Here is a 13,023-nt window from a genome sequence, read left to right as displayed (position 1 = left end):
TTGTAAATGGTTTAGAATCTTGTATTTTATTTCAATACATTTATACCAGGAACTGTCTTGGCTTTGCTGTAAGATGTGTCGAGTTCTTTAGTTGAAGATCATCTAGTAACTGTCAAGAGGAAGCGTCTAAAATATAGTCTGATTTTTATATTTCATTTTTTTGTATTTCTTTTGGTTTATGGGGCATGTAAATACAACTAGTTTTCGTTTTTCCATCAACATTTTTAACTCTGAAGTATATCATTTAGTTTCCAGAAACATTTTCAAGTGTATCAAAAGACAATTACAAAGGAGACTTCTTAGCTATGGTATATAGAAATCCAACTTCAGATTTGGTACTTGCAAACATGTTTAAAGCAAAATGGAAAGAGGCAAACAGAGAACATTTTGAACTGGAGTCCTTCCCTCTACCGTTTGAGGAATACAGCAAATTACCAGAGAAACAGCAGTTGAATTATCGATATTTTATGAACAGTGATCATGCGAGTTTTTGGGATTACGAAGTACCAGCAATATATCTGACAGACACTTGTGAGTTGTTTGGTTTTTCTTTATTTATCTTTGTATTTTTTTTTATTCCAGGATATTTTGATTAGTTATATTCGTTTGGTTGGTTATTTCTTAGTTGTTATTGATTTTTGTCGGGTTCTTTTGGGTTTTTTTTGTGTTTTTTTTTTTGGTAGTGCGATCTATCTTTTGTATTTAATATTTGAATTAACAATATATTTAATGATAGTTATATTAAAAAAGGACTAAACATTTATCTAAGATGCATATTATACGGGGATTTCGTTCCAAAAAAAAGTTTCTATTCGTTTAGGCACTAGAAAATGTCTTAAACAAACTTACTGGATTTTTCAAATGTAAAGGTGAGGCCGATCACAAAGTAAACGCATTGATATAAGGAACACATTTTTTCGCTCAGACATTACACAAAAATTAATATAATTACATGAATAGAATATTAACATAAAAAGCAATAAATATTCTTGAGATGAGCGAGTTAATAAAAAGTGCTAAAATTTTGAACTTCAGTTATCTACCGAGGTGTTATGACAACATGCTATCATAAGCCGTGCGACGATGTTTCGGTGCTGCTTACTGACGACAATCTAAAGTTTCTTGGTAAAACCGCTGATGTTTTAACTATGACAATTAACCAGTTGTCAGATCCTTTCCAAGGTAAGTGAAATAATCAGCAGATACATACTAAGGTTGTAATACTGAAATGTATTAGTTGAAGAATTATGTTTGTCTTGCATTTATAACAGGTAAAATGAAATAAATAAAAGGCGGGAGATAGCAAGGGTACATTCAAATCCAATAAGTCGAAGAGAAAATGACAACGCCATGACAAAAAGCGAAAGACCACGAAAAGACAAACAAATCTACAAAACACTACATATAAAACTGAAAACTGAGCAACACGAACCTGGTGGTGAACTACGTCTATCTAAACATTTTGCTAAGCGTTTGTTTTTAATGTGGCTTCTAACACGTTCAGTCTTGGGTGTACCTAATAGAAGTTATTGCAAGAAATACGTGTCTAGCGCACTATTATCAGTCGCATGCGATTATTGTATAAACATGGAATACATGAACATTGTTCACTCCTAGATTAATTGATTGATTGTTATAGAGGCCGAAAATCGGGAAATTTAGACTGCCACTGGAAAATGATCGTATATCTGATAGGGACAGACATTTTGCCTTGCAACAGGCAACCGAAACCCCAAAGAGTTGTTTGCACTCTCTTAACACGAGGCTTCGGATTAAACGTCCCCATTCTGACCAGACGTGGCTGTAAATTTGTACATCCCGCACAGCCAAACGGACGCCCCACTTTTGCAAGGGTCATACTGCCGGTCGGAAGAAGACATGTGACCATATTTCTATTCCTCAGTCACACTGGAGGTTACTCCTCCCATAGAGTGATCAGTATAATTTTGGTCATAATATCTACGTATATTATATGCAGCAAGTATGCCTGTTAACTTATGTTTTATGTGAATGTTGTACGTTTGATGACATCTAAGTAACTTGTGTACACAAAGTTTCATGTTTAATTTTGTTTAAATCTAGTCCAGATCATTAGAAAATAATCACGACAAAAGGAGTTTTACAAATTTGTGACATAGTAAATATTTCTTACGAGTCACTGCAACTAGTAAACAAATTGAAAGTGTTCCTGGTTATACTGCGTTACATTTATAATCTTGTAAATGTTGTTTCAGGGACAAATGGAGCAAGTCGATGCAACCAACAGACTTTATGGATCATACTAATTTATATTATATCTAAGAATATGGTCCAGTTCCTTTAAAGCAGAGTAATGCCATGTGGTAGAAACTGAAAAATAATGGCTATGTAACAGTTTCAAAATTATTTGCAATATGCTTTCGAAATCCAAATTGAATAAACATATAATGTCAATTTGATTTTATAAAATGCTATTAAATGTTTAAAATAAAACCACTGTATACAATTCAGTAAAAAGTGTGTGCACATTGTATGCAATTTACACTGGTAAATATGCAAACATGTAAAACGTATTATATGAATTACGTAGAACAACCTACATCCGGTACGAACGAGACAAAACCATTTGAAAGCTAATGTTTTTTTTTAAATTTTGAGACCGATGCCAGCATACGTTAAAATCTATGGTGCCTTTATCAGGAAAAAATATTAAGGACAACTTTACTGAACTTTAGTTTCAGCACCATTTCATATTGAAATCTTTAATCGTCTCCTTACATGATTTGCTGCTCAAAAATCAGTTTTAACCTCTCTTTTAAAATTATCATGGACAGACAAAAATTCTGTTCAACCAAAATTATCATCAAGAAAAGATTTTGGTTCGCACAAGTTCCCATTCTAGACAATAATCTGGTTGCATTATATCAGCTTTATGTAAAAATACCAGTCTAACATTCGAGCTTCCAGTTTATTTAGTACATTAAATGACTTATCGCAAAACATAAAATGTAGCATAGTATGCTTATTTGCACACGACAGATTATTTATAAAAAAAAATTTAAAGAAACCTGACGACACATTTAAATAACAGTTCGATCATGAAGCACTAGGCAGACTAACTCGCATAGTTTCGACCTGATAAATGCAATGTTGTTTAGTGTTACACAAAATCGAATTTTTGTAGCCTTCACTTACAAGGTTATATGGTCTTTCAATTGAAATACTAGTAGTTAAATCTACAAACAATTTATAATTCATCAAAATAAAAAAATACAATCAGAAAATCCATAGTATTCTTTTGCATTGTATAAATTTAAGGTAATTTTAATATTTTAATCATTGATCTTGAACTTCATAGAACTAACAATAAAAATCTGTACTAAACCCGTGTATGTTTACTTATACATCCTAAAATGTCAAAATATAATCATGCATATAAAAATGTATATATACATCCAAAAATATCACTGATGATTACATATTAAACATGACCAGATATTTCTTTCGGTTAAATATAATTAATGCCTCAGAGTAAAGAACAATACGTTCCTTTATCCAAAATCTGTCCCTGTCCCCTGCTAGGTATCATCCCAGTGATTGTTCTGTTCAATCACAAGAACGTGCATGCGGTTGCCGTCATCAAGGATTTGCTCCGACTTTCTGAAGTGTTTGCTCACTGTGAGATATGGCTGAATTGTACATCACATCTGTGTCTATTGATGAGTTTGTGCTTTGACTCACCGATATATCGGAGATTGGCCACAGGCTAAACATTCTAGAATGTAAATGACAGTTGAAATTTTGCAGACACATTGTAAAACATTTTTTGTCTCTGTGTGGATGGCATTACTGAGAGATATTGATAAATGATTCATATATATAGCAATTGTCATCTCAGGAGTGGCACTTACAGAATCAATACTGGGAACAAAGGTTGTTAATAGCCCGTTCCCCAGTCTATTTGGCTGTATGAAAGATATCATAGGAGGCTCGAAAAAAATCTTGGATAGTTTAGGATTTTTTTTTTAAATTATCAATTTATATAACAAGAACCGTAATTCTGCAAAAGTCAACCGGAACTTAACTCCATCTGTAAGTCATCATTATACACTAATGTACTAAATATTACCTCCAAATATACAGGCATTCAAATTAAAGTCTAAGGGTCGTAATTCCGCGATAAAGTTAGAAATTATTTAGAAACTAATGTCCCTACTCCCCAGGCAAAGTTAACCTGGGGTGAATTTGGTTTTTGTGAATGTCCCTTTTAGTCATATAGCTCATCAAGTATTAAAGTATATGTACACCCTAGGTTTTCAAATTTTGTTTTTGTTTGAGCGTTCCTGATGAAAGTAAATCCAGAAAAGTGTTTCGGACACACCAGCTTAAGTGTTATTTTCAATGACCTAGCACTGGGACGAAAATGCTGCTGGAAAATGCTAGTCCCCGATGGTATCATCTGCTCAGCAGCCGATCGTGTAATAGCAGGAGCTTAAATAATTAATTTGTGACATAAAATTGAGAATGGAAATGGGGAATGTGTCAAAGAGACAACAACCCGACCATAGAACAGACAACAGCAGAGGGTCACCAACAGGTCTTCAATGCAGCGAGAAATTCCCGTCCTTCAGCTGGCCCCTAAACAAATATATATACTAGTTCAGTGATAATGAACGCCATACTAAACTCCAAATTGTATACAAGAAACTAAAATTAAAAATAATACAAGACTGACAAAGGCTAGAGGCTCCTGACTTGGGACAGGCGCAAAAATGCGGCGGGGTTAAACATGTTTATGAGATCTCAACCCTCCCCCTATACCTCTAGCCAATGTAGAAAAGTAAACGCATAAGAATACGCACATTGAAATTCAGTTCAAGAGAAGTCCGAGTCTGATGTCAAAAGATGTAACCAAAGAAAATAAACAAAATGACAATAATACATATATAACAACAGACTACTAGCAGTTAACTGACATGCCAGCTCCAGACTTCAATTAAACTGATTGGAAGATTATGTCTTCATCATATGAATATCAGGCACAATCCTTCCCGTTAGGGGTTTAGTATCATACCATCATAACATATATGAGAAGAACATAACCCGTGTCATGCCAACAACTGGTTTTTAAATAAATGTGTTTAGTGCCGATGCAAAGACCCTATAAGTGAATCAATATTAACGCCAAAATATGCAATCTTTAATGACCTGACAACAGTATCGTAACTATATCCCTTCTTAATAAGTCTATTTAAAGGTTTTGTTAGCTTCAGAGGTGAATACTGACATTTTTGTGCTTTATAAAGAATATTTCCATAAAAAATTGGATGTGAAATACCTGAACGTATAAGAAGTCTGCATGTTGAGCTATATTTACGAATGATGTCCTTATACCGATGATAAAATTTAGTAAATGTTTTGACTAGTTTGTGATATCGAAAACCCTGGTGTAATAATTTTTCAGTAATACATAAATTTCTCTCGTTAAAATCTAAAACATTGTTACATACACGAGCGAATCGTACAAGTTGAGATATATAAACACCGTAAGATGGTGACAAGGGAACGTCACCATCTAAAAATGGATAATTAACGATAGGAAATGAAAAATCATCTCTTTTATCATATATTTTAGTATTAAGCTTTCCGTTAATGATATAGATATCACGATCGAGGAAAGGGCAGTGGTCATTGTTTGTATTAGCTTTATTTAAAGTAAGTTCAACAGGATAAATTTCTTTAGTATACATACTGAAGTCGTCATTATTGAGAGCCAAAATATCATCCAAATATCTAAAAGTATTATTAAATTTGTGTATCAGATGTTGTTTCGATGGGTCTTTGCTGATTTTTGTCATAAATTGTAACTCATAGCAATACAAAAAAAGGTCCACAATAAGTGGTGCACAGTTAGTCCCCATTGGAATTCCGATAACCTGACGATATACGGAATCTCCAAAGCGAACAAAAATGTTATCTAGTAAAAATTCAAGGGCATATATAGTATCAAAGCATGTCCAATTGACATAGTTTTTTTGTTTATTGCTACTTAAAAATGACCTAAAAGAGTTTGAACATATATATTCACATTCTGACTTTTTAAATGCCCATTTAATTAGGTGTGTGAATTTTTTCTTACCCATTATCTCAGTAGTCCGTACTTTTGTACTGACATGATTTTTAACATATTTTTCTTCAACTTTCTTTCTATGCTTGAAGATAATTTTCATTGAATATTTATGGATTTTAGAACAGAGCAATCAGAAAAAAAGTTTTCCAAAAAAGTAATGTCTTTTGGGAAAATAAGAAGTGGATACCAAGCAGGCATTCAAAATGCATTAGTCGAAGAGAAACTTACAACGCAAAAAAAAGAAAATCGACGAAATGGCATACAAGTCCAATAAACGATAAAAAGAAACTTAAGACTGGGCAAAAGTTGTGAAGCTTCGATCCTAATTAATTGGATTGCCAAGATTCCCCGGAGAAATAGGTTAAGTAGGTTAATTTGTTCAGATAACAGATATTGTAATTATTAATAAGTTTTTTCTCATTTTTAGTTCATCTGGGACGAAGGGCCAAGTGAGCTTTTCTCATCACATGGCGTCCGTCGTCCGTCGTCGTCGTCGTTAACTTTTTACATTTTGAACTTCTTCTAGAGAACCACTGAATGGAATGAAACCAATCATGACATGCATGTTCCATATAAGGTGCTGACCAAGTATTGTTACTTTGTAGCCTATCCATCATCCAAGATGGCCGCTAGAGGGGGACTTAATTAGTTTAACATACACATATAGGACCATACGGGAAATACATACAAATGTGTTCTTTTAGAAAACCACTGAATGGAATGAAACCAAACATGGCATGAATGTTCCTAATGAGGTGCTTGCCAAGTGTTGTTGCTTTGTAGCCAATCAATCATCCAAGATGGCTGCCAGCGGGGAACTTAGTTTATCAAAGAACCCTATGTCAAATACATAAAATCCTTCTTTTAGAGAACCACTGAATGGAATTTAAATAAAACATGGCACGAATGTTCCTTATAAGGTGCTGCCCAAGTGTTGTAACTTTGTAGGCGATCAATCATCCAAGATGGCCGCCAGCAGGGACTTAGTTTAATATAGGACCCTATGGGAATACATACAAATGTTTTCTTTTAGAAAACCACTGAATGGAATGAAACCAAACATGGCATGAATGTTCCTAATGAGGTGCTTGCCAAGTGTTGTTGCTTTGTAGCCAATCAATCATCCAAGATGGCTGTCAGCGGTGAACTTAGTTTATCAAAGAACCCTATGTGAAATACATATAAAAGTCTTCTTTTGAAGAACCATTGAATGGAATGAAACCAAACATGGCATGAATGTTCCTTATGATGTGCTGACCAAGTGTTGTTACTTTGTAGCAAATCCATCAACCAAAATGGCTGCCAACGGGGGACTTAGTTTAACATAGGACCCTCTGGGAAAATATATACAAATGTCTTCTTCTAGAAAATCGCTTAATGGATTGAAACCAAACATGGCATGAATGTGTCTTTTGAGGTGCTGACCAAGTGTTGTTACTTTGTAGCTGATTTGTCATTGTCCTTATAAATAATTTTCTACAATTTCAATGAATTTATTGGTAATTTCTGTAAACTTTACAAAAGTCTTCTGCTTTTGTTTAAATTACGGGGCCAATATTAAACCAAATTTGATCTCAATCATTATTAGGGTATCTGTTATGATTGTAATCTATTTTAACATGATTTCCAAAACCAAAGTAGAATCAGGTGAACGACACAGGCTCTTGGGAGCCTCTAGTTTTCAATTTCTAACATTTCATCGCACGTCTGGCGTACAAAATTTAAGCCTCGTATCTATGATGAGTTTATATTCATAAGAACGAACGAATCTGGCACTTCAAAAAAAGATTTATTTTTATCATGAACAAGATGAGATTTTGATAATTCTTAAATGACAATAGTTGATGTCACCAACAATAACAAATACAACAGTATTGCTTAATTACAAAACACATTGAAATTTCATAAAACACATATAATAGTCTTCAGAACTTGTCATCTACCAACGAGTTAGTTTGAGCTTCATCTGCCTGCAAAATAAAAAATATCATTAAGTGAGAACCTACCATACATTGTTGGAAGGCTAAATATACTGCCGAAATTTCCCCAAAGGAACTTACTTTAAATAAATCAAATATAAACGGTATAAACTGTCCTTTCCTAGATTTAGATATCATTTTTACACGGGAAACTCTACACTAAAATTTACGACAAAAGGGACGATTTTTCTTTCCCTATTGTAAATTTTCCTTTTTTGGACGGTGATGTTCCTTTGGCACCATCTTACGGTGTTTATATATCACAACTCGTTGGCTATGCCCGTGTATGTTGTGACATTTTGGATTTCAATGAACGTAATCTATGTATCACTGGTAAATTATTAAGTCAAGGATTTCGTTACCACAAATTACTTAAAACCTTTACTAAATTCTTCCATAGATTTAAAGATTTGGTTTGGAAGTTTGGTTGTTCCTGTAGAAAACTTATTTTTAACGGGATAGCACATCATAGTTTTTACGGAGATGTTGTTTAACGAGCCCGGAAATTTAGATACGATCCGGGTAAACTTATCGATCCTTAAACTTATTCTAAAAGGTTACCAATTTAGCACTATAATTAGATCTTTGAATATTGTTTTTATTGGTATAAATATTGATTTTGTTATCAGTAAATTAAAATCAAACTAATATATACATATGTACAATCATGACTCTACAATCTATTGACACCTGTATCTTGGCATTGCACAAGGTCATGTTTTTCACTTACTGTTAATGACGTCTTTACACTAAATCCACTGTGTGTGTTACTTGTTTTTGTGCTTTGTATCGATCAGATAAGTTAAGCCTTTTTCAACTGGTTTTTATAGTTTGTTCATATGTTGTACTGTTACACCACTGTCCCAGGTTAGGGGAGGGTTTGGGCGCCCCTAACATGTTTAACCCGTCCACATTCTGTATGTGCCTGTCCCAAGACAGGAGCCTGTAATTCAGTAGTTGTCGTTTGTTGCTGTATATCCTATTTGTTTTTCGTTCATTATTTTGTACATACATCAAGAATAGTTTGTCAACTCAAGAATTGTTTGTATTAGGTGTGTAGTATCAAGGAATTACTTGTTAGATTTTCCATCTTCGTTATTTGCGATCGCGCTGCGGCTAAACCTTTCAGATACTTTGGTAGCTGCGGAACGTAGCTCTTTGGTCCTGTGTTGATTTCTAATTTGTACGCACCACAGATGTTCTTGTCATTTCAATAAAAGTCTTTTGTGATATTTCAATTGTACTTGTACTTAGACAGCTGGTGGTGGTACAATTTGGCTCCCTGAAAAACTAGATTCACATTGATGTATGAGAAATGAACAGATAAACATATCCGTGTAAAAGGTGTAATAAAATGTTCCGTGAAAAGAGGATTCACCAATAGTTTGTACTCATTTATTTCATTATCATATATGTAGTTTCTAATATAGAGGAGTCCTGAGTAATGAGCAAGTGATTGCAAAGGAATTCTTCTGTCACTTGCAAGGGTTTTGGTGTCAGTTTACTTACCAAAATACTTCTGTAGCAGCCTAACGTCTTTGGTCACTTCTTCAAGTGACAACATATCCTCGGACATGTCTTTCCTTATTTTCAACAATTCACTGTCTGTAATAGAATTCAAACAGTTATGTATTTCAACTTTCAAGTGTTTCCTCAATGGTCACTAGACATTGACTTGAAGTCATGTTTGTATTGCATTATTTCAAATGTCAACATACTTGAAAAGAAAAACAAGATACTAAAATACATAACGGGCATTTGCGATCGATTACATGATTTCGGAAAATGAGAAAGATAACCATCAAAATAATTCAGTGTGAGGATGTAAAATTTTGGTGAAATGAAACAAATTATACGAGAAAGGTATGAATAAAATGAGAAGTGATGTGAAAGTTACTGAGAAAGAAATATAAACACACAAAAATCCAAAAGATGAAGAAAGTGTCCGCATTTCTAGAAATTTTCAAAATAATAGAGTTCCAATGTCTCCCGCGTTGCACATATTTTTATCAGTCAAAGGGCAATAACTAGTTAAAAAAATGTGTGTTCTTTAAAACGTTCTATAAATACATATCTAAGAGAAATGATGAGTCGGATTGACATGAGATCGCTAGCAAAGTTGTGTTTTTCATATATTTCCAAGGGGTCTTAACTCCTGTAAAAATAGTTGGTTAGCACTCTTCCAAGATCTTGCTGTTGTAATCCTTTAATTGTTATAAACTCCATAAAATTTGACAAAGATTGTTTACAACGCAATGTTCAATATAATTCATATTTCAAAGAGACATAACTCCTGTAAAATAATAGATCAGCGCTGATTTTCAAACTCAATCGAGACATTGCTGATACACCTTTGATTTAAAATTCATAAATATCTGGCAAGAATTGTACACTTGAGAGCACTTACAAGAGGGTCTGGATGGGGTTTTAAGAATAGAGAATACTGGGCAAAATGTGCATAATAAAGGGCTAAAAAGATAAAGAATAGAGAAAAATAGGCCAAAAAATAAAGAATAGAGAATAATGGAGGCTAAAATATAAAGAATAGAGAATAATAGGAAAAATCTATAAAGAATAGAGAAAAATGGCCTAAAAAATTAAAAAATCAGAAATGTAGGACCCCACTGTAACTGTTATAACGATATTTTGTCGGGCAAAAAATGAAACTCTTATAGTTGTGATATTTTGTCGGGCAATGAATGGACCTGTTATGATAACGATATTTTGTCGGGCAACGAATGCAACTGTTATAATTACGATATATTGTAGGACGATGAATGTACCTGTTCCACTAACTATATTTTGTCAGGCAATGAATGTAAATATTTCAATAACAATATTTTGTCGGGCAATATTCGTACTTGTTATCATAACAATATTTTGTTGGGCAATGAAAGTACATGTTATGATAACGATAGTTTGTCGGGCAATGAATGTACCGGTTATAATAATGATATTTTGTTGGGCAATGAATGTATTTGTTATGGTAACTGTATTAAGAGGGTCAGAGAATGATTCTTAAAAGTTTTATATTCAGTTTATTGGTTTTAAATCAACACTAGAGGATTATTGACCTTGCTTTTACGTTTGAATTTTTTTGAAATGTTAAACTTTTTATTTTAGATGTTGTTACATTTACCTATTGTTCCTTTAACCATAGTGAGCTGGGCTGGGTTCCCTGTTCGGAAATGTTCTTCTTTCCACTTAGTACGTCTGCATTGAAACGACTGGTAACCAGTTACTTCTTATTGTCTGGAAATCGACATTGTTGCATAATTTTCCATCTGCAGTAATTTTCTTGGCTCTTTTGTATCTACCATTTACAGAAGATAGGAAAATCGGGTTTCAACATCTGAAATTAATATGTTGCATTATATGTATTTAATGCCAAATACCTGTATTTTCATACGAATGTTGTGTTCTACGACTTATCATTATGATTATGCATGAATTATTTGCCATAAGACATTTGGCAAACAGCAATTAAATGTTACTACGGATTCGGAATATTTCTAAGCCTTTTTGCGCAATACCATTTGTAGTGTGATAGAAAGAGAGAGACCGATTGTACTACTGTGAACTACTACAACTGAATTGTACTACGATGTACTAATAAAATCTCGACTTTAATAGATACGGTCAAGTCAGGAACTTCTTGCCTTTGTGAGTCTTGTGTGTGTGTTTTTTTGTTTTTTTGTTTATTTTTGAAATCTAAGATCAGACATGATGATGAGCAATACATCAACTGTTTACCTCTATAAAACCTAGAGATTTTTATTACTCGTTCATGGTCACCTCTGCATCTCTCCGTAAACAAATCCCATTCTGAAAGTTAAGAGTAAACAATGGTTCATAAAGGTATTCAAGAGACTTTTTATAAGATTTTCCCCGTTTACACCATTTTTTACAATAGGAGGAAAGAGCGTCTATAATGACCTTGCAACACGGTTTCAATGAGCATTAAATTAATTATCCATACTGACGTCTGATGTAATTGACGTATAATCATTGATTAATTTAAAACTTGAAATCATTAAACTTCAGTACAGTAACTGGTTTTTTGTATACGTATACGAAATAATAGGTGGTTTTACTTTATCAACACAGGGAGGTATAATGTTTTGAATGGCAGAATCAGGTATACTAGATAAGTAAATAAAATCAATACCTCTGCTTATAATTTCAATTTTCAAAAAATGTCGTTTATGATCTTCTTCAAGTTCTCTACTGTGACAAAATTTAATTTTCGATTTTCTTTTATATGTAAGCTAACTGGCAGTCTTCTATATTCATAGTTCAATGATTAATCAATAATCTTTTCAAAATCTTAATCAAAACAATTTACCAAGAATATCCAAGGTGTTCAAGCTTATATCCAATTCATAAAAAAATACTGTACCGACAAGTTCTTCTTCTTCTCTAAGTAGATTCCTCCGATATCGGAGCACCCGTGTCACACGGTATTAAAAGCCCTTACTTTTACTGGTATAATTAATTAAAAAGTAAAATAATAAAATAATGATAAAAGGGTCTATATACAATCTGTTATAAGTATTTTAATGTTTAAAATGTCTTAAAAATAGAAAGGATATACACCTAAATGTAAAAATAAAACAAAACATCATAATCGATCTCTATTTACACCTATTAGTGCGAGTGAATCATTTACATAGTGCCTATTTAAAATATACACAGATTTTCAGTTTGATCTTCATATTTTGGGTCATTGTTTAGATTACTTCTTCTTCTCTAAGTAAATTCCTCCGCTACGGAGCACCCGTGTCACACGGTAAACAAAAAAAAGAAAGCCCTTATTTTCAATTAATATTGTTTAAAAACATGGAACGGACTAGTTTAATATATATATACAATCCTTAAAAAACAAAATATATTGTTGTCCTAAAATCACGTAGTAATGTAAAATCTATTATAAAA

The 13,023-nt window shown here is 33.1% G+C and overlaps 1 protein-coding gene across 11 annotated transcripts in view; it reads left to right on the top strand.

Moving 5' to 3' along the window:
* LOC127700504 (uncharacterized protein YfbL-like) overlaps window positions 1-13,023 on the top strand; it is a 323,855-nt gene that overhangs the window by 235,739 nt on the left and 75,093 nt on the right. For 9 of the 11 annotated variants that reach the window (XM_052204018.1, XM_052204011.1, XM_052204009.1 and 6 more), the window contains exons 6-8: window positions 249-531; window positions 1,036-1,182; window positions 2,235-3,479. The exons of 1 other annotated variant lie outside the window; for it this stretch is intronic. In XM_052204018.1, coding sequence (XP_052059978.1) covers window positions 249-531; window positions 1,036-1,182; window positions 2,235-2,323 — 519 coding nt within the window. In that variant the 3' untranslated portion in view covers window positions 2,324-3,479. Of the gene's footprint in view, window positions 1-248; window positions 532-1,035; window positions 1,183-2,234; window positions 3,480-13,023 lie in introns of those variants that run through there. One more of the 11 variants, XM_052204013.1, reaches the window with a different exon arrangement.

Source organism: Mytilus californianus, unplaced genomic scaffold (genome assembly GCF_021869535.1).
Source record: "Mytilus californianus isolate M0D057914Y unplaced genomic scaffold, xbMytCali1.0.p SCAF_5, whole genome shotgun sequence".
Classification (NCBI taxonomy): domain Eukaryota; kingdom Metazoa; phylum Mollusca; class Bivalvia; order Mytilida; family Mytilidae; genus Mytilus; species Mytilus californianus.
This window is presented reverse-complemented; position numbering and strand designations above follow the sequence as displayed.